The following is a 23,137-nucleotide window of genomic DNA, read 5'->3' on the forward strand; positions in this document are numbered from 1 at the left end:
TTTCTTTACTGCAAACACTGAAGTCTTGCTTCAATTAAATGTGTTCATTTCTGCATGAGCTTTTCAATGTGATGATTCTAATAATCATAAGAATGATGTTAGCTACATAAAATACTTAAAAAAAAGTTTCACAGCACATTCATGAGTGTTGAGAGGTTCTTTAGGGATTCCAGATCAGGAATGAAGGAACAAGGAAAGAAGAGTCAACCGGCCTGTTGATGCTAAGTGCCAGCCTATGGGATGCAATTCTTCTGAGACTTACTAGTAGAAAATACTTTATATAGCCAAACACAAGTCCTTCCAATGCTGACTGCCATAGTACATACTTCAGAATCCATGATTACTGGACATGTGAGAGGTTTTGTTACAATTATTTCACCAGAAAACCAAGAAGGATATGCCAAGTCTCAAGTCTCCAGAGAACACTGAAGACTCTCAGCCTGATACTAGCTGTTCTCTTCTCAAACTTCCCTGACTCACTCCTTACTTATCATCCAGCTTTGGCGAGAGACTGCCTCTGCACTCAAGTACTTCTGATGAAGTAAGTAATGGAAACAGGAAACACATATTCCAGGCTCCAGAACTGCATTTCTGTCTCTTATTAGTACATATTCATCATCTTTCTGCCTGTTCTTTTTTTGGTTCACTGAATTTCACATTCTCTCTGCCTTACTTGCAGTTGAGCTCACACTGCCGGGAAAAACAGTGGATTTGAATGCATGGCCTCAAACTGAAAAGCTCCTTGAACTCGGAGCTCTGCAGTTTTCCTGGGATGATATGGATGAGATCCATGTGAATTTTTAGTGCAACTCCATGGCAATACATATACTATATCACTTATACCTCTCTCAAGCCCTGTTTAAAAAAAAAATTATACTAGATTTTTGACATGACTTCTCCTATGAGACAGGTGACTCAGACAGCCCCTACAATGGATGAAAAGATTTAGCCACAAGCATTCTGGGGGCTGTAGTGTCTAGCACAAAGCTCCTCAGGGCAGGATTTCAGGCTGCTTTCCCTAGTGAATATTCCCTGGACTCGTGTGTGCTGAAGGCCTTTGGCCTACATTCTACTGGCAAAAAATGAAAGGGGAAACTTGGCTTAAAATACACAAAAATTACTGAATGCCACAGCTATCCTGCTTTGGTGTGTGATGATTTACTCTTGCAAGAATGAGAAAGCAAGGATGACAAATAACATATCAATGGCATTACTGTGGGACTTTAGGTTAACAGAGAGCAGTCACAGGAATTTGAATTTGTTAAATATTATTAGGGCTGACATCCCTTCTGGAGAAAATCAGTTTTTTTGCAGGAAGATGCTATTTTGACAACAGAAATCAACATTTCAAAATTTCAAATCTGAAAGGAAAAGCTGTTTATGGAATTTTAGCTGAGACACTTAGGGCATTCTGGGTGTGTTGGTAATCACAGCTGGTTTTGAAATAATTAGGTCTGCCCTTGCTACAGGAAATATCCACCCCATTGGCAAAGTCAACGCTTGTATAGTAAATGAGTAAGATGACTTATGTATGAAATACTTTCAAATAAATACTACAGAAATACAAGTAAACACTCCAAAAAAAGAAGGACAACTATTTTATTAACAGAATATAATACAATACTAAACAATAAAAGACAAACCACTGTAGGCGAAATGGAAACAATGAATTGTGATGGATTAAACTACTCTGACACATTACAGAGTAGATTTGTTTAATTAGCTTTCTTTGTTTTGGTTTGTTAGTTGGTTTTGTCTGTTTGGGTCTCCTTGAATATAATGTAATCCATTTTTATTTGAGGAGGGCTGCGTGACATTTCTGTATCCACCTTGTGGTTCTCCTTTCACTGACAGTGGGAACTATAATAGAATCTAGGCACCAGTGGCAATTAGATTTATGACTACAATTGCTTTGATTTTCTTTAAACATAAGCATATTATATGGTTGTAAAAATATCTCATGTCTTTATTATAACCTGCAACTTTTTTTAAAGTATTCCATCCTTCATTCAAACCAGCATTTTTAATAAAAGTGATAACAATATTTTGAATGACTGAAGTTACAGTCGTGCTGCAGACAGAGTATCTAACTATTGGTTTAGTTTTACAGAGGAACTAAGTAACAGATCAAATCAAGATATTCTTCAAGCAGTTTCCAGCTATGTGGTCCAACACCATGCAACAGAGCTATACCTTAATCTGAAAACAGCTTTATAACAGCTTCTTGCTTTTGAGTGCCATTGCCCACCCCACCTATGTCACACTTTTATTGGATTTCTCTTACTGGACAGCAAGACTGGACTACCTCCTGTGGATTATCTTACAATCCTATATTGACCCAAAAGAAACAGCATAATGGCCTTACAGGTCTTTTCCCTCTCTAATTTCTGTAATCATATCTATCTTAATTCAGTAAAATGCTTCTTATTACCAGCTTCAGCTACTTACTTGTATTTTGTTTTATTTTTACTTCAAATTCTGAAAGATCTTCATTCCCTCCTCCTTCCGTTTTTATTTCCTTTTATTGTTTCTACTGTTACAGTTTCTATAGTAACTTCTGGAAGTGCTGATGAGATTGATGTGACTAAAAGCTGTCTCTTCTCCATCTGAATTTTTTGAAGCTGGAAACTTAAATACAGTTGCAGTTGTTATGGGTGTAAAAAGCAAGCCATGCCCTTCCTTGGCACAGGCAGGATCACTGCAAAAAACACTCCTCTGCTTTCTGAGCAGAGATACACTGATAGATGCTGAGAAGTTTTATGTTACTTTCCAACTGGACAGGAAGACACCTAAACCATGTTTTTACCTGAAAAGCAATGTGCAAAACCATTGTCTTCTCTCACCAATATTTTATTAAGATTATGAGGCTTGCTAATAAGTTGGTTTTTTTCTGTTTTAAATGCTTCCTGGGATTTGAAAGAAAACTATTTTACTTCACTTTTATCTGTGGTGTGTGTGACATTATCCTGCAGGTCAAGAGGACCCTGTACTGCCACACCTGCTATCCTGTTCTTCCAACCTTTGCTGCTTGCAGCTTTCAAAACCCAAGCCACTGTAATCTCATGTGGCCCACACAGCCAACTAAACCACTTCAGGTATTTGTAACTGCAGTACAGGCCCACTGCATCTTCCCACTCCTGAACATCACAATTACCACTTTTACTCTTCAAGCCACCTTACAAAGTACTAAAAGCTTATCTCTCTATTGCTTTTTGACCTAAAGAACTACTTTGTGGAACACACTCTTTTATGCCATGCTTTCTAGACCACCAGGCAATTTTGGTGTATTTGTGAATCACCATTTGAGGATGATGCAAGACAAACATCAGGATCACACCCCTAAGCCTCAGGGAGCAGACTTCAGGCTGTTAAGGGATCTTGCTCCTCCCATGGAAGACTCCTATGGGATAATGGTCCTGGTGAGAAGATGGGTCCCTGATGACCTCCTCCAAGCTCAAGAGCAGTCTATCCTAGTGAGCAGAAAGGCAAACACCACCAGCAGGAGGCCTACATCGATGGGCAAAGAACTGATAAAACTCAAGCATAAAAAGGAATCACAGGAGATGAGGACACTCCCTGAGCATGCAGAGACAGGACTGGGAACGTCAGAGCTGACCTACAATTGAATCTGGCAATGTGAGTTAAGGACAACAAGATGGGCTGCTACAGCAACAGCAGAAGTGTGACTAGGGAAAAGATCGGACTGCTGCTGAATGAGGCAGGGGGAGTGCTGGCAAAGGAGACAGAAAAGCAGCTTAAGCCCTCCCTCCTTTTCCCATTTTGAAATTTATGCATCTTTGTGACCAGTTCCATCTCTAAACTAAAGTGTATTCCCTATGATTCCAAAATGAATGACATTTCTATTTCCTAAAAGGCATTCAGCACTTGCCTCTGTGTGCTACTGCTGTCACATATAGATTCTTAGAAAAAATTTATTTTGGTGACAAAGCAATTGTCATTGCATAGAAGGAGGAAAGAGAGGGAAGAATGATTCAGAAAATGTTTCTTATCTTGATGCAGCTCTTATTTCTAAAAATTTCATATCTCTAATAATCCTGTAGTGCTGTGTACCATCCTGCTTCTTTTCTGAAAGCATTACCTGGTATTGAACCCAGGACTCATCCATGAAACCCCTGCTCATCAACTCTTTCTGGACTGAAAACAAGATATTTGCCTCCTACTTGCTATTATGGGCAATTTTGAACTTGGTGCATTTCACACCTTTAAAGCAGTTCTCATCTTAGAGAAAAACTATCTGTGAGTTACCAAAGCATGTAGACATAAACCAGACATGGACTAAGAAGAATAAGCACCACAACCTGTACTCAATCCTGCCCCATCAATTACTTTTTGTGACCTAATTATTTCTTCTCAAAAATGGAGTGGATAAAATAGGATTATAACCTTTTTCCATAGCAGGTACCTTTCCTGAGAATTTCAGTTATCTGTCATATACTTGAGCACATAGTAGTCATACTCTAGATATATATAAAAAAAATAAAAAGAATCAACAGTTCACTTTTCTGGAAAGTGCAATTTTGTAAGAAGTTATTACAAAACCTTTCAGTCCATTTGTTAAAGTGCTTGTAGTTGCTGGAAGAACGTCAATTAATGTCTGCAGCAATACACTACAGTTTTAAAAGTGTGGCAAACACACGTGTTTCTCAGAAATTAAAAAAGTAATATCCACAGCAAAATGACATTTTAAAATACCTTGCCAGTCCACCCACATCAGGCCATCTATAAGATTCCTATAAAGCCTAATTAGTATCACAACTGTTGCTTCCTGTTTGTTGCTGTCCATACCAAGTTTTATGAGCTTTCTGCTGTCCATTCTCCCTTTTTCTGTAATTACAAATAGGAACCTACAACTAGCTTATTCTGAGTGACATGAAAACAAAATGAACCTAGAGAAACAGAAAAAGAGGAAAAGAAAATCACTTTTCAGATTCACTTGCATCCATTATGAATACCTATATAAAAAAAAAGTCTCATTTGGCTCACATACAAGTAAATAGCCAAGGTGGAATCAAAGGAACAAAATGTTTAAAGCACTCTTAATGTCTAAAATAAAATTACCAGCTTTCAATAAAAATTTCAAACTAAATCTACCTGGCAGTATCCCTTAGAAAAAAAGGACAAAAATACACCATGGAGACAAATGATCAGCAAAAGACTCATTAATTTTCCAAATGCTACAATTGAGTCCTGTGATTAGCCCCTGCCTGAGCCCATGCCTAGTTTAGTGTGCCTGTGACTCAGGCTACTTTTCCATCACACTGCCTGTCCACAGCACTGCAGTGTGCCTGCAGTTCTCACTGACTTCAGTAAGCAAGAGACACCTCACTGCACAGGAGGAGGCCCAGGGAATGCTTTGCTCTGAGGGACTGGAACAATGTACAAAGTTTTGAAGAAATCTGGTCAGTTCACGGTATATTTTGCCGTAGGCAGAACATGCTTTCAGAAACTCTCAAGACAAAAATCAAAGAAATACATAGAACCAACTAAAACACTGAGTCAGAGGAGAAGACTACCAAAAAGAAAGACACTTATTCCCAAGCATAAGATCCAAATTTGATTTTCTCTAGCCACTTTTACATCACTGGGGCTTTGTTAATCTACAGTTTCTCTTTTCAAGAATGAAAAGACAGTCTTATACAATATTTACAGATTGTTTTGATGAGCATGGAACTTCTCATTCTAGACTCCTGAAACATTTATTTCGTTATGCTTGGCATTTCTGCAGAGCTATCCTGCTTTCCTGACAGGACCAGATACCTCCCTGTTATTTACATGGTGATGTTCTCTTTTTACCTTCTTTAGTTTTCAGAGTCATAAATTCCCATTTTAATTTAAGAAACAATGAGAACAATAAAATAACAGCATTATATAAGAAAGCTAAAACACTTCATTAGATAAAAACTCACAGAAACAATCTAATGTAAATATTCCACTCAATACTTAGCCTATTTTTTTAGGACATGGCTCAGGCAGACAAGGTTTTGTACTTTATACTCATAACTTTTCTTGAAAAGACTGACAAACATGTGCAGACAGCAATATTCAAACAAGAATGCATCAGAAGCTGGTCTTGGTAACATCCACCAAAAACCCCTGAATCCAGAAGCAGGTGCCTACCCAAAGCCTGACACTCATAAGGTACAGTCTCCCTTTAGCCAACTAATGCTTTAGGTCCCTTGCTTGCTTGCTCTCTCGTTTCAAAACTTTCTTCTTGCTGGGATGCTGTTTCTGATCTATCCTCTACCACAGACAACCACCAAACTGCACAGACAAGTAGTACAAGGGTAGACAAAAAGCTACTTATGTTGGCATTCCCACAGCAAGAAAATCACCATTTAAACTCAAGCTTTTACATGACCAGCACTTTGGAACTCCTGGGTCAGTGGCATTATCCACTCAGAAACTGAAATCCCTTACAGTCAGCCAAGGTCATTTCCAGCAAATATCCCCAACCAACTTCACCTTGACTGAGATCCCAAACAAACTGGAAATATAAATGCTGCCAGCCTTCAACATTCTCTACCCCCTAAAATATTGTTCAGTGAAACCAATCCTTTTTAGTTTAATGTTTGTCCTTTTCAAGACATCTTAAACAACCACTAACACAAGCAGTGTTTCATTTGCTACTGCATACTGGTCCAGCTTCTGTCCATCTCTTTAGTGCTGATAACCTAAAGATCTTGCAAGATAAAATTAATCTTTGAAAAGCCCAAATACAGGTTGCTTCAGAGCTCTACTCTTGTGTTTATAACAATAATGCTACTTAATTCTTAATTATGCACAGATAATGTAACTTGTGTCTTCATCTAATATTGACTGGTTATTTCATCAATGGCCAGACTTCACCTTAAAGGTCTTTTCCAACACAAATGATACTATAATTTATATATGGTATAAATATATAAACTGTATACAAGAACAAGAATACAAGGAAATACCTGTCTCCAAAAACTAATCATAGCTGATTTATAAACAAGAAGAGAAAGTCTATTGAAAAGCGAGCAGTCTACTGAAGTTTACTTACAAAGCTTCATACTGGGACTTACTCATAAACATTATCAGTATCAAAAGCAGTAAGCCTGATTAACGATTTCCTTTCCCATGTGGATGCATGAACTTCTCTAAATGTTTATTTCTTCTGTCTTTTAATTGAAAGCACTTGATTAATTCTGAAACCTAAACCACTAAAGAAACAGTTCCTTGGACTAGTCTTTGGTCTAATATAATAACTCCAGCAGCTTCATTAGTCTAATGATTAAGTTTGCAGCTAGGTAGCTCCTCGGTGTTTTAAGGCAGAATGTGTAGACTCTGGTCTTCATTCTATAACTACAGCACCAGTCTTTTTCTTTTTAGCATATGATGTTCTAAGGTTATTTGGCTTCAGAAATTCAGAACTATTTTTCTGTTCCTCTCCTCTTTAACTCACTTTACTCAATAAAACTATTCTGAATATTTTCAACTTATTCTGTTTTTTTGCTTCCTAGTGTCCAAACAAGTTTGTAACTCCCAATGCAAACAGTTGCAAAACAATGCCAAAGTTATTTTGGAAACCTCTGAATCCATCTTCTAAAGGAAATACAATTCATGTTAGTGTTTATAAATCTCATCTAAATTGCAACTTCAAACCTAAAATTTTACCAAAATTTAGATGCCAATAAATATGGTGCCTTTCATTTGAAATACCACAGTGCTTGCTGTATACTGACCTATTTACTCTCCTCTGAATACTCTAGCTACATACTATAGTAAATATATTAAGTAGAACAGTTTTCAACTTATTGCTATCTCTCCCAGACATTTTATTAGATGCTTGCTAAATATTCAAGCCTAATATACATAGTTATGTCAGTGGTTAGGAGATGAAAGCCTACATTACTTCACTCAGGAAATGAAGTGCAGGTTTTGGTCCTTTCATTGCAATATCCTTCAGTGCATGGACCAGAAATGCTTTTGCACTGAACTGTTCAACAAGTGAGTGATGCAATGGCTTACACAGCTAAGCCACTGTATGATTTCTAAGGCCACAGGGTTAATACATAGTGATAAACTATTCAGTTATAATTGTAGCTTTCAGGCCAGTTTAATTGAATACCATGAATATTACACAGTTAAAACTTGCTCTGTTATTTAGCAGAAATTTGAATTTTCATTCCTCTGAAATCTAAGTGATTCAACATGTATTAAGGTATATTATCTCAGAGCACAAATCAAATCCACAGGAATTTTAACATTGATTAAATTAACCCAGATATGTTGGGGAGTAAGAAAGGTGGGAAATCTTCAGGAAGGCTGCACATAAAGAAGTGTCGTCTCATAGAAGACAACTGTCCAGTGACCAGTTCTCCACTGTAGTTGAAATTTAAGTAAAGACTTAATGAGGATAATTTTCCCAAAGATACCACTTCAATTCTGTTTTCCTCCCAGCATAAATGATAATAACATGATGGAAGAGCTTTAATTTCAGGTTTGAGTTTTCTAAGATCATTAATGATTCTTAAGATCATTAGTGTGTGGTGAGCTAATCTTAGGGCATAGAAGGAAAGGGATTAGTGAGACCATTTTTTATGATCTGCAACACAACACAGGGTGAAGAACCTCTCCGAACAATGGCAATCCTGACTTTCTGCATTAAAAACTCTGGGACAAATTTTTGTGACATCATCAAGACAGCATGAATCTTCCACATGAAAAGCTAGCCCACAACAAAAAATTATGTAATATGAAAGACTCCAGTGCTAAAATGCTATCAAATACCAGTGCTGCAGCTGCCCACAAATTGCAGCACAATTGCAGCGTAATAATTTTAAACATAAATTAAGATGCGTAACAATCAAATCTAAAGAATTACGTGACAGAATTTCCTCAGATCAAAGTATCTTTGATACCTGTGAATTTCACCTTACCACAAGGAAAAACAGAAATTGAAACTTAAAGTAATATGTAAAAGGCAGTATCAAAGCCACATTTACTAATTTCCACATGGAGTAATTCCTATATATTTAAATTAATAATGTGGTTCTGATGGTAATACAATCTTCATTTAAAAATTTTAAACAACAGCAAACCTAGCTACGTTGTTAGGACAGTTTTTGCCTACACAGTTTCAGTCTAGGAATAAGTTTTGAATCCTGATGATAATGTGCTGTTATTTCTTATGTGATATATTTTTTCTACAAAAGTGTCTTTACAGTTGTTATCAATGCATTAACTCCTGACAGTTACAGATGATTTTAGGTATTCCTAGGTAGAGTCTTCATCACTAACACTTTAGAAAAGCTGAGTTACAACAGTGATCTCAAATCTTGAGTCAAATTACCAGAAAACCTTTCCAAGATCCTTTTGGCATTTTGTAAAGCCAACATTTCAGTATTGGTGTGCATCCTCTCCCCTTCTCTAGATACAATTGAGATTTTGTGTTTTCTAAGTCACATCAAAAATAGATTAAGCACTGGATAAAAATAGCTAAAACTTTTAAATTGTTTCCTGTAATTGTACATTTTCCCTTTTGAACTTGTATCTTCAGAGGATAGACATTTATGCCTGAGGCAAAGTGTTACTCACTGTGAACAAGGAAGCAAAAATCTTTCCACATCAGCAACAGAGTAAGCTTTGTGAATCCTTCTGCATCATATTCCACCACACCACTATCAACAAAAACACAACAAAAAATTAGTACAGTTTTTATCTTCAAATACTAGATGATGAATATGTGAATTTTGTAATAGGGGAATTGTTATTTTTGTTTGTTTGTTCAGAATCTTCCAGGATTTGCTTTTTTCATTACCAGTTACAGTTTTCTAGCTAATCGTAAATTAGATTAAACTTTTAATGTCAGTAATAGTCTTAATTATGCTGAGGTATTAGAGGTTGTTACCCAAAGAAAGGCCATTTTCAGTTTAAAATGCACTTTTAAATGAAAGAAGACCTGCTACCACATCTGCAGTCCTAAATTGATAAAAACTCTAGACACACAAATCCCCTGCACCTTACTCAAATGAAGATTATATATCATTTCTGTAGTGAGTGAGAGGTTAAAACTGAAAATAAGCAGGCTGAGAAGAGTTTAAATTTGAAAATTTGGAAGAGTACATATAAAAAACATAAAACATGAGATCATAACAAAAAATTCATATAGAATACTTGTTTGACAGATGGATTAAGAGTTTCAACCATCAGAAGCTGGTATTCTGTCTGAAGCAGTATCAGAACTCATGAACCACAAGGCAGATGTCATATAATCAGAGGAACATGTGGCCACTTCTATAATAGAGTTTTCTCAGAAGAAAATGAAATGTCTTGATAAAGATTGAGGTTGCACTGACTGTTTACTCATATGTTCAGTTGAAGTTATTGTTATCTATTTATCATGGTATTAAATTTGGGTGCATGCTAGAAGCCACCTGTTTTCCTAACCTCACTTGAGAGACCTGAGATTTGAAGGGCTCCCTTGGAAGCAGAAACCCCTCATCACAATTAGCTAAAGGCGTAGACTCCAGCTCAATTTAGGCAGGAAACCAAAGTGCCAACCCTTCACAGTGCCACAGTAGCCCTGACTAATTGATTTGTGAAGCAAATGTGTCATCATGCCTGGCCATGCACCTTTCATCTGCAGGAATGCAACATGACCCAAGAGCCTCTTCTCTTGAAACACAAAATACTGGCTGTTGGTGGGAGCAGCTGGTCTCCCAGCCCTGCATTTACACTGAGCAGGGCTTTCTGGCTCTTGCAAGGCTTGGAACCACACCTGCTTCCCCATTTTCCCACCTCAGTCACTGCCTGTTAGTGTAAAACCCCTTAAGTAATTGATTCAGAAGTGAACATACTTCTTCTGCACAAGGAAAATCCCTACTGTCCCTTTCCCATCATCACCTATTTTCCAGAAAAATCAGATTGGCCACTGGCACAGAAGTGAAATAATACTGAAGTACATTCCAGTATTGCTACAGAGCGACAATCTGTACACATCATTCTGTGAGAAATGACTAGATTTCATCTCATCCAGTGGACAGCAGCCACACAACCACAAACCATATGCAAAAAATGAGTCTCCCCCACACTACAGAAAAATAAGCATCGGAAGAAAACTTACGTTCCGAAGTGACTCAGGAAAGCTGCAATGTACTCTCTTCTCTTATGGTATCCCTGAATAACATACTGTACCTTAAAAAAGCAAGAAAATAAATCCAGAGCTATAAAAAGATTAAAAAACCCAAAGCCCAGTTTGTCATACATTTCTTGTTAAGGAAGATTTATGTTTGACATGGCAGAATTTCTGAATTCTACATTTAGCATGATTTCCCTAAAGAATCCTTTGAAAAAAATTCTGGATCTTGCGTACAGAATATCTTGTAAAGAAATCTCTTCAATCATGTCTAAGTGAAACTTAAGTCTTTCACAATAGACTGAAGCACTGTTTAACTGCATGAGACAAACACTGAAAGAAAGAAATGCTCATCCTTGCCTTACTGAAGTTTGAGTAGAAATCTGAAAATCAGATTTCTACTCAAACTTCAAATCAGTCATCTGAACTGACAGTAAGCTAAGTGTCAAAATAACATTCTGGTTATAAAAGAGAAGAAAAAATTAAATTTCTTGCATAACTGATCTTGGGTGTTTTCTGAAGACTGCACCTCCAACAAAACCTTCTGAACACTAAGCTCTTTCACTGGTTTCATGCTGACTCAGGGAGCCACCTACTCAACTGCGAGCATCAGTTTCTGAGGCACTCTGGGTTTTGAAAGACTTCCATCCAGGCACAGACAAAATCCAACAATGCTAAATTTGGAGACTTAAGGCAAAATTCTCCTCACACCACGTATGTTTTCTTGTAGATTTGGATGGCATCGCTTAAGAGAACAGTGTGAGCAGGGTTTGACCCATAACAAAACCAATGCATGTGTCACCAGGCTGCAAGGACATCTGGTTTACAACTGGTGGCTTGGAAGTACTTATGGTATGGTTCTATATGTGATTCCCTGTGTAACTGTGCTTTCCAGAACCAAAACTAGCATTTTAAGATCCTTTTCTCCCTCACTGAAAAGAACAGGAAGAGTATTTTCTTGGCTATAGCAATACTAGAATTCCTTGGCTGGCAAATGCTTTCCTAAAATTACTGAAAAAGTCTTGATACAACCATTGCTGAGAGCTGTCTTATATAACTTAAATTCTACTTATAAACTCAAACATTGTATTTTATAAAACACTAAGATTATTTTGAAGGCTTTGTGTAGGATCTGAAATGTTATTCTGGGAAGAGGAAAACGTACGATAAGTTTGCTTAAGTGACTTCGTTTAAGAAAGGATAAAAACAGCCCAGTGTGCCTGCAGATTTTAGAAACAGAAAGTAATTTTAACAGAAAACCACAACAAAAACAACTCTAATGATAGATTCCAACATAATTATGGAAACACACTCTGAAGAAACTTTTTCTAAAAGATAAAATTATTCTCTTCATTTAGACAATTGAAGGTAAATATAATATACAAGTAGGAAGTCTGTAATAGGTCAATATTTAAATGTTGACCCCCTAAGCCTTCTTTTGAAAATTATACCTAAATAATGGAGAAACTTTCAAAATACTATAATTGTTCTTTTTTGTTTAAACAGTAAGCTAACTGGAACACAACCTTTTCAGCAACCTTAAGTAGCTCTTACTGTATAAACATCCAAAGAAACTGCTGATTCAGTTCATCTGGAGGAAACATCTGAGAAGAAAAATCACGGAAAGTACTCAAAACCTACAATAATGACTGGGGTATGAGAACTTGCAACTAGAACAATAATATGCAAACTACACATCTGTATTTACTAAAAACCAGTATACTGCAATGCAGTATTGTACAATACAGTAACATTTTATCCTAAATCATGGCATGTCACAGCAAAAAAAAAAACTGCTCCAGGATCTGATCCTAAACTCACTTGTTTACCTAAAGGAGTCATTCTATTCAATGTCATGCTTGGGTACTCAGCTCTTACCAAGAAGGTATTCCTTGTGTAGTTCAGCTTAAGTGTGCCTTGCTTTGCATACCAGGCAGAAGAATAATGATGTCTGTGGAAATGCAGTACAGTGCATCAGGGAAAGGAAAACTGATTGTGTGCAGCAGCTTACCTTGTTTGTTAGAAGCTGGCATACTTGGGGTACGTAGTCGATGAGACAACCTCCACCAGGAAAGGCTGGGATGTGAAGGGCAGATGATCCTCCAAGTGCACTAGAAAAATAAGTTAATTTAAGAATACATTACATGCACAGCCTCTGGGATTTGAAAATTATTTCTGCATAGTCCTCTCCCTATTCTTGATGTCAGATGGCCAAGAGGAAGTATATTTTATGTTGTGGTGATAATAAAAAGTATTGAGTGATACCATCTATAAAAACAGGTTATAACGTGACCCACTGCAAATTAACCACTGAAATCAAGAGTATCACTAATGCAAAACATTCTTTCAGGAAATATCTTTTTCATTGTGAACAGTTCTGTTTCTTAGCCCTCATCAGTAAGATGTGGAGTACTGTAGTTCAGATTATCTTGTTAGTAGTGGAGGAGAGGACCTGAAGTCCTTAGCTGTTCCAAAACCCACCTTCAGTCAAACCAGCTAAGAATAATCAAAATAATTAGGACTGAGGAGTCATAGATGGCCAGATGCAAATATCAATCACGTCACTGACTCCAGTTTTGGACTTCCCAATAGAACACAGATGTTAACCTACTAAATCAAGGGGTCAGTGAGCCAGAAAGATTATCAGGTACATGATGATGTAAGGAGGATGCTGAAAGAAATGGGTTTGTTCAGCCTTCAGAGAACACTGCGGGGGGGGGGGGGGGATACTGAGGAGGGAAGCTGAAGGCATATTGATGCCTTCAATTATCTAATGGTAAATTATAGAGATGGTGGAGTCAGAGGCTTCTCTGAAGTGGGGCTCAGTGGTGCTATGTCCTCGGAGGTGCTCAAAGCTCAGCTGAACAACAGGGGCCATGAGCTGGCCCTGCTCTGAGGAGTGGCTTGGCCAGATAAGCTCCTTCTTGCTCATCTACGTTGGTTTATGATTATAGTCTATGATTCTATGATTTTGTTCATGCCCAGTAGGAAATGACAAAAACAAGGACATTAATTCTGTCCGTGCACATACTGGACTGAATGGTAGGAATTCACAGAAATAAGGTAACTTCAGAGATGTATTTAGGCAGCTTAACCATTTGCCTCTATCAAAGGACAGAAGACTGAAGCACACCTGCTATTACTCAGGATAATGGCTTCTTTGGTGTGGAAAGATCTAACACTTATTTAAATCAGGCTGTATAAGGCAACGACGAGGTAAAGTCCATGCTACTTCCTTCTAGCAGCACTGACCTAAATCTTTCTTTATAGTTCCTTACCAAATCAAAATTTGCATTATACACTGTGGATTACATAATTCATTAACCATCCAGAAGCAACTTGGACACCATAAAAATGCTTCAAAAGCTAAGTTACTTTGGGTGGCCTCCTGTTTACATGCTGTTTCCATGACAAATTACACCAGCTAGAAAGAAAATTTCTTCTCTGCAAAACAAGTCTCTTACTCTCCAACAGGATCTGGCCTCTTATTTTCCTCAGTACTTGATAAGAAACCACTTTGGTAGGTATAAAGGTCTACAGTCATGCATCCCTTTGAAGGAACCGAGCCTACATAAATCAAAAAAATCCCAAACTCATAATGAGGTATATGGAAATCTGCTACTCAGGCAAAACAGTCTGGGTTTAGCAGACTGTTCACCACATGGAACAGTTCTGCAGGTCTGGATTTTGCATATGCAACGATGAAAAAAAAAAAGCCCTGAGTACACCACAGCTACATGAAAAAACAAACAAACTTTTCCAGCAGAAGTAAGACTTGAATGGGATTTTTTTTAAACAGAATTCAGTTTCCCTGCTGCTACCTCCTTACTAAAATTATTCACACAACATTATAATTTTGCAACTTGTGGATGGTTTAAAGCAGTGAAGTATGACTAAGATGATTAGAAAGTTGGAACATTTCTGAAACAATATGTTCTTACAAAATTGCAAGTATAGCGGGTCCACCGATCCGTAACATTGGAGAATGGAAAACTTCACCTCCTGGTATGTTAGAAGTGGGTTGTGAACCTCACTTTAGGACACTGACTTCCAGTTTATTAAACTCGTTACATATTATGTAAATATATCCATAAAAGCCTCCAATCTCACACACAGAGCAACTGGTACTGTCCACTTTGCATCCTGCCTTGCCTCATCTGACACCAAGTCCAAGTTCCCTTGCAGCATGGACACAGAACTGAAGATGCTCAGATGACTACAACAGGAATTACTGGCTTCTCTCCCAGTTACAATAGCAGGTATGAAACTACAAGTCATCTCTAACAGACTACACATGCAAAAAAACTTTTCACTCCTATATCATCAGCTTACAATACATCTTCCAGACTGAATTATTATTATTATTATTTGTGAGTAAGGGGTTTGCCAATTTACCTGTATCCATCTCTTGAAAATAGCTATCCCATAAAAATGTGTTGACATAAATGGAAATCCAGCCCTTCTCAAATGAAAAACAGACTGCTAAAAGGTGTGGTTTCTGAGAAAGAGGTCCCTCCACAGAAAGGACGCTGGAGTTCCTAGTATAATTATCCTCTGAAAACAGAATAAAGCTATACCAGATGTAATTTATATTCTGTAGAAATAATTAGGGGTAGGGAAAATTAAGAGTGGACAGGCGTCTTTGTTCCCTCTATTGGGTCAGAGAATCTGCTTATTAAATATTTTAATAAAATATTGCATTTGCACAGGACCTTGCCTCTGACCATCTCAAAACTGTCTATAAACATTCAGCAATCAACATTCATCTGCCTCATTCAACTGATATTTACCTTTTATTTTTAAATACGTAAAGAAGGTATTGCTCAAAGTTTGATTTGACTGTGCTGTACTACAATGTCTGTCATGTTAAAGGAACATATTTGCTGTACCTCACAACCTTGAGACCAGGCAAGAGGATGCAATAATTCATTTCACTTATAATAAACCTTCAACTAAAGAAAGAAGCGACTTCCACAGTGCCAAAGAAGGACCTGTAAAGGATGCAAAATGGAAACAATTGAGCAAGGGAATGTCGCCATGCAGCTCAATATCCAAAGGTTGCTTTTGAGGTACCTCACAGTCCAATCAAAAGAAAAAGAGCCAAACAAAGTGCTATAAGAAGCCTTTTATAGTGAAGGACGTTCCATTTGGCAAAGTATTTCACCAGCACAAGTTAAAGATTGCTGCATGTCAACTCTGCTTTCCCTATAGTTGGGTCTCTTGGAGCATAGATCTTAAACACTTCTGTGTGCAATCAAGCCTTCTTCTCAGTATCAGTGCTATACACCCCTTACAAAAAAGCCCCAAGCTCATTTTATCGCAATGGCAAAAAAATGTTAAACAAAAAGCATCAAGAGATATGATGAGGAAGCACAGACAATTGCTCCCCTACAGCTGTGGGAGTAAGGATAGTTTCAGTACAATCAATGGAATTGTGTTTGATTTTTACACTGTTTTTTTCAATAAACTGCTACTTTTTAAAGGCTAGAATTCTAACAGTCTGGTATTTTTGGTAATTTTAACAATTCATGAAGTAATAGTCTTAGGAGATGCTATTTCATTTCAACTCGTACCAGATGAAGATAAAATACGCATGGTAGATCTACCTGTCTCAGAGATAAGGTTCTACAAACATGCTGGAACAAAGACCTGCTGACCTCAGAATTTTATTTGCTTGCTCTTACTCTAAGCCTACTCAGCTCTGCAAACCAACTTCATACATCTCATTTTAAGATAGAGCAGAGACTCCTTGCAGCAAGGTCCTGCCCTCCTGGACTTCCAGAGTCAGTCACAATGTGGTTCTGATCCATGGTCTGTGAATTAAATTGCATTTTGAGAGGAACTCATTATTTAATTCAACAAGTGCAGCAGTCAGCCTGCATTAATAGAAGTTTTGTTCTGTGACATGCTGAAATACAAGTTCAGAAAGCATAGCTGGAGTATGTTTACATTTCTGCTGTTGACTGGTGCATTCCAAGTGACTTGCTCTGTCTGTCTCTCAAGGGATCTATTTATTCACGCCAACATACAAAATGCAAAATTCTTCCACATTTTTTGATAACTTATAATTAATTAAAATGTCTTTCTCAAGAAATCATCCTCAATAAATGGCTTAGCATTAATTCACAAATTTCAAGAAGTGACTGTTTTGTTCCTGAGTATTTATGGGTAAAGAACCAGTCATTTGCCCATCACTTCATTAGGGAAGAAGGGTACTTGCAAGTTTCAACCTCAGCAGACTGAGTGCTTTAGCAAGGCACACTTACAGGCAGGTAGAGAGATGCTCTAACTCCTATCCCTACCCCCGTCCCTACAGCTCTTGGGCCTGCCTAGTTCCCCTAAACTCCTGCATTAACACCACCTCTTCCCTGCAATTCATTTTGCTTCCCTCTCTCTCCAAAGAGAAAAAAAATGCAGGTTTGTCTAGATTGCTGGGAAACTTTTGAACTAAGTCTGAAAAATGAGGATTATTTCAGACCACCCTCTACATCACAGTTTGAAGAGTTAAATGTTAACACAGGTTATGCTACTACAGCTAAGGACCTGTGCACACATAATACAGTTTATACTTTGCTGTGAAACAAATATCACAAAGAAAAGAAAAGGAGGTACCTTACTTGATAGGGGTTTTTTTGGGTGTTTTTTTTTTGTTTTTTTTTTTTTTTTTTAGGGAGAGTAGAAAATGTGTATTTGGGTGAGGAGGTTCAGAACTGTAAGAATCATACTTATCCTGAATACAGTATGATATAGCATTAAACAGCTTTAAACCAAAAGAGAGCAGTACATAATATTGACTGCACTCAACATTTCTAACTCCAATATATTCTTTCTGCAAAACACACAGAAAACAGGGAAAAGACAAGTTCAATGATTGTGAATGATGGAGTTATAGATTCGTCTAACTTTGAAAATGTAAACAAATTAAAAACTTGCCTCTGAATGGAAAGACCTTTCATATGGGTTTAAAGTAATTAGAAGCTTTTCTGTCAGTGTGGCCAGTGTTAAAGCACTGTCAAATCTATGTACCAGTGATGGAAAGTAGACTTCAGACTTTTTAGACTATGGCCATTTATTTTACCAAGACTGGTAAAATTACCTTTTTAACTCTCTGTAAGACCTGCTGTATTTTGAAACTGAAGCGCACTGCAGACAGACATGAGCATTTAAAGGGTTTATTACTCATGATGGCTATACCCAAGAGTAGCCTCAAGCATGTGGAAAGAAGTTCCCTTCTTTTTGCTTTTTTTTTTCCTATTTTCAGAGGCATATTCAGGGCTTTGATCTCCTTCCCTGCTCTCTTTGTCTTTTGTTGCTGAAGTAAATAGTTGACTTTTTTTCTTTTGCAGTTTCATCACTTTAGTACATTACACCATTTGGCACAGGAGACACAAGGAACCACATCAAATAAAAGCACGTGACCACAAAAGCTGCCTTAGCAACCATGATCCCAGATTTGCTGTCAGTTTACCATTTTTCAGACTCGCCTGACTGTAACCAAATCCCTCCTATCACACAAACAACGTGGTGCTTGGCAGAAGCCTTGGGATAGTGCTTCCATCAGCAACACAAAGCTTAGCAGTAAAATAACAGAACATTTGTACTGAAAAATTGGACAGTCTAGGTTTGAGACAGCATTTTCTTTCCTTTTCTGTAATAGTCCATTTGAAGCAAACATAATTAATATACTGCTTGTCCACTCAGATCTATCACAAAGAGAAGCATGTCCAAAAAAATTTCCATTTTATTTTTAAAGAAACAATTTTTTCTTTTAATTACTTCTACTATAATACTGGTAAAACAGAAATGTATGATTTCAGCAAAGAGAGCTAATCTGATCTAATCTACATTATTGAATGTTCTGGAAAAAGAAATACAATCTCAAATAGACCTAGAGGGAAAACTATGCCAAATCTGTTTATCTGAAGAAAGAATCCTGGTCAAACTCAGACTCAGCATCTGGCCATTAGAGCTGAAAGGATGATACCATCATTTTTTCCTTGACCTACTAGTGGTTCAGAGTAAATACCTCTGAGCTTGTCCTGACTAGTGACTGGAAAAAAATATGAAATAATCACTGTAAAGAGCAAATACTAAAATCAGAATGTATTCTAGTTTCACAGAATGTGCAGAAAACTGCAAGTCAGACTTACTGAGCTTTATTTCAGTTTTCTGCTGACTCTGTATGTTCTAGCATGTTATTTCAGCCACCCTGCTTCTCTGCTTGCCCACCTATTATGTTCAGATGCTTATACTGAAGTACATGGAAGTTTAATAACATTCATAGACTAGTACAAAAACTGTGGGATGAAGTAATCTTTAAAAGCTAATAAATACATGTTTGGGTTAGTCCAACTTCTCTATTCTGCTGCAGGTAAAATTGAAAGAAAGAAGCAGTTGTCTATAATGTAGTAGCCATTTTAGACAAAGTAGTCATACCAAGGAGACTTGCATTAAGTGTATAGATTCTAGGTTCTAGCAGACTTAAACCTATCAGACTTAAATGCAAACCATACCTAGAGTGATTCAATACTGAAGGATTTGTGGGAATAAGAGCTCTGTCCCCAGGATTCTATTACTTCTCAAAGAAAATAACTCAAGTAGCATGACATTAATAGATGGCTAACCCTATAATTAGATTAGAAATTTGTTTCTTCTCATCCCTTCACTGAGTACTGAGAGCTAGAGGCAGAAAGAACAGATAGTCCTGCAGTATCAAGTTTTTCTTACTGCTGTATGATAGCATAAAAATCTGAAAATATTAGTATTTCCTCTGTATTTGATAAATCAGGACTGAAAGGATTTTCCTTTGCTTAATGGATCTTTACACACAGAATATTCTGCGTAAAGGGGACTGCCAGATTTCTACTGATGTGTTAAATGAGTGAAAACCTGGGCTGCTAGTGCTGGGAAAGGGAGCACTCCACCATCCTCTCATGTCACATTCTCTGAGGAAACAAAACCACAAGAGGATAACAATTATTACCTGGCTGATGGGACACTTGGGACACAGTGGTACCACAGGGCACACAAGCACTCTGCCTACCACAGGCACCACACTGCTTCCCTCTCTGGGTGACAGGGCCCCTGCTATGAGCTGACCTGTGGCTCAGAGCAGACAGCTGGGCAGGCAGGCAGCCCAGCACCACTGACTGTCCTCTGGCACCTCCATCACACCTCAAGGTACAAACTCGTGGAAAGTCCAAGCAAAAGAAATTATCAGTGAGGCTTTGAAGTATACAGGTTAACTTAACTGGTGTCAACAACATCACTCCATAAAATGGTACAAAATTTATGGTCACTAATTCATTCCGACAACATAAAAGTGAAAAGTATAAAGCAATATATTTCAAACTGTTTCCAAGTATTAATACAGAATTGTTTTTCATAATAGACTACTAACAGGTTCAAAAAGAAAATATGAAAAGTTCTGTAGGTTACAGAAAGAGTTTTAGCCTTCTCTTTAAGGCTAAAAGTTTCTGGCAAATGTTGCTTTTGTGTTGCAACTGACTGAACTGATGCCCCCTTACTTTTTCTGCAAAAATATCACCAGTAGCAATGTGTATTGCAAGTGTACTATACTCAGTCAATTGGGGCAGATAATAATGAGAATCCATAACGAATGACAGAAGAGCTGAATTTAGAGACACTTCTTATGATATCAAAAATAGAACTTTGGCATATCCTTCCCCTTCCCTCCTAAAAGGTATTGCTTACTAGTATTAATTCCAACTAATAATATTAAATATTTTTACTAAATAAGAATTCATTAAATAATATTTACAGGAAATAGATATAAGGAGCCCTGAATCAGTTGCTAGATGCCTCACATTTTACAGAGCAGGGCATGGTTCCTGTCCCAAAGAACTTTCACAGTCTACTATTTCAAGCTACACTGCAGAGAGAGGACCTGAATGAGAGGGTAGGAAGCATGCACATTGCAGAAAGGAGACTTAAACCTTTATCACATACAATGTAGATAAATAATTTCCAAAGCATTTTGCTTATTTTTTAAAGGTTGGCAACACATTAAGAGAAATCTGAGTGAGAAGTGAAGAAAGGTCAGAGAAGATTTTCACAGAGAATTCAATGCAATAAGGAAGCAACAGCAAATAAAACTCCCAAACCACCAGGAAAAGTTCTAAGAAAGAAATTGAGACAAATAGAGCAGCAGCAAACATCACTGAACAGAAAAGGTAGATAAGATAAGCAACATGTGCAGATAAGTAAATAAAGAGAGCACTGTGCAGTCCTGAATTATTTTCATTTCCACAGAAGTTCAAAAACGTACAAGAGAAAGACCATGTAGCCTAACTTCCTTCAATTTTCTTCTGCATGGATGTCAGAAAGAGAAGCAAACATGAAAGAGGCTGGAGACTCATCACAACTAAGACAAAACAAGATTTTGGGTGAAGAAAAAGTCAACTGTTACTGAATTCTTAAACATTTCCACTCTGCATTAGTTTGAGATAACAACATAAACACAGGAATTTGTTTACAATAATGCATTCTCCCAATTTCTTCTTCTCTGAAGGAAGAAAGTTGAGTCTGTTATTCTTCAAATTCCTGTTCTTCAGAAAGGTACTTTTAAGGGCATTACCTGTTTTGCTGACATATTTATAACCCCCTAAACTGTGAATATATTAAGGGCCTTTAAGTAGCAAGTAAAATAATACTGGGCATTGGGTCTTCTACTTCAAGGGAAAAATGTAATGACTTGGAAGAGCTGTGTCAAAGGAACTAAAAATGGTGTAGCATGAAGACAGGAGTTAGGAATGACAAACTTCTGCAGAAAGAAGAGAGAGAATACTGGACTGCTGGTAGGCTGTGAGCAGTATGCTCCTCTGAAACAATAGCACCCAATAAATTAACAAAGAATCCAGTATTTATTTATTGTAAGGATCCCTGGAAATTCCTCACTGCACTGAAGCCTGGGTGGTATGTTACACAGTGCTTCACAGCATTTAAGATACTGATCTACTCTTCTATAATCCACTCTGCTGTAGTGATGAAGATCTTCCAAGCAATTCAGTTGAACAGAATATTTATCACAAATCCATGTACATCTTCTCTTATGATCCCTCAATATAAAGTGGATAATGTACATTAATAACTGCTCTAAGACAGTATCAGTTACAGGTACAAACACATGCTGTATCTATCTGTAATTTCTGATGACTCTTACAGCAGCCATTCAATAACATCCACTTTACTACACTGTGACTGTACACATGGCAGGTAATTTTCCAGTACTTGTACTAAACACAGCTAACCAGCAGTGTCTATCACAAAGCAGAAAAATGACTCTGAAAACCTTATGACTCTGTTGCCTTCCCTGCCTACTGTTCTTGCCTTTTTCTGAAGAACAACAGTCATTTCCTTGCATAACTTGCGGCCCTTTATGTTTTGTGATTGCACTTGCTCATATTGTTCCTTATTTTATTTATGTTCTCTAATCTACTTGCCAAATTACAGTAATTATCTCTTATTGTTAATCTTTTCCTATATTGCTTAATGCCTAACACTTCCAGTGACACAGTCATTTTGTAGAGCATTTATTTTCTGCCTCTGTGCTAAAACACTGCTGTGTTGTAAACTTCTCTCATGTAGGTTTTTTTTTTCATTCTCCTTAGGCCATACAGTAATCCTCATTTGTGAATCTCATCTATCTGGAGAAACATTTTGTATGAAACATCCTGTCCTCTGCTTCATCAGCATCATGTTTAATTAGCTTACACTGAGAGGGCAAGAAAACTTGCAGAAAAATTTCAGAAATGAAATGAGAGCAACATGCTGGAAAACTTCTGGATATGAAGTTGAGCATTTGGGTCATCGATAAGAATGCCCGAGGGAGACAGAAAGTTAAAGGAGAAAAATGTTTTTCTTTCATACATCTGGCTTCTGACACTGATTTCCATGTGTATGCAGCATGATTAAAGGGCATTCTTGCTCAGATCTTGAAATTGGCTTTATCTTATGTTCACAAATGATGTGGAATGCTACAAGTCTGGTCTGGTG

At 37.3% G+C, this 23,137-nt stretch overlaps 1 protein-coding gene across 3 annotated transcripts in view; it reads right to left on the reverse strand.

Annotated features, from left to right (window-relative positions):
• BABAM2 (BRISC and BRCA1 A complex member 2) overlaps nt 1-23,137 on the reverse strand; it is a 164,395-nt gene that overhangs the window by 24,790 nt on the left and 116,468 nt on the right. For all 3 annotated transcript variants that reach the window (XM_005483098.4, XM_074537216.1, XM_074537217.1), the window contains 3 exons: nt 13,134-13,233; nt 11,111-11,181; nt 9,583-9,665 (listed from right to left, as the gene is read on the reverse strand). In XM_005483098.4, the coding sequence (XP_005483155.1) occupies nt 9,583-9,665; nt 11,111-11,181; nt 13,134-13,233 (254 nt within the window). The remainder of the gene's footprint in view (nt 1-9,582; nt 9,666-11,110; nt 11,182-13,133; nt 13,234-23,137) is intronic.

This window comes from Zonotrichia albicollis, chromosome 3 (genome assembly GCF_047830755.1).
Source record: "Zonotrichia albicollis isolate bZonAlb1 chromosome 3, bZonAlb1.hap1, whole genome shotgun sequence".
In the NCBI taxonomy this organism is placed as follows: domain Eukaryota; kingdom Metazoa; phylum Chordata; class Aves; order Passeriformes; family Passerellidae; genus Zonotrichia; species Zonotrichia albicollis.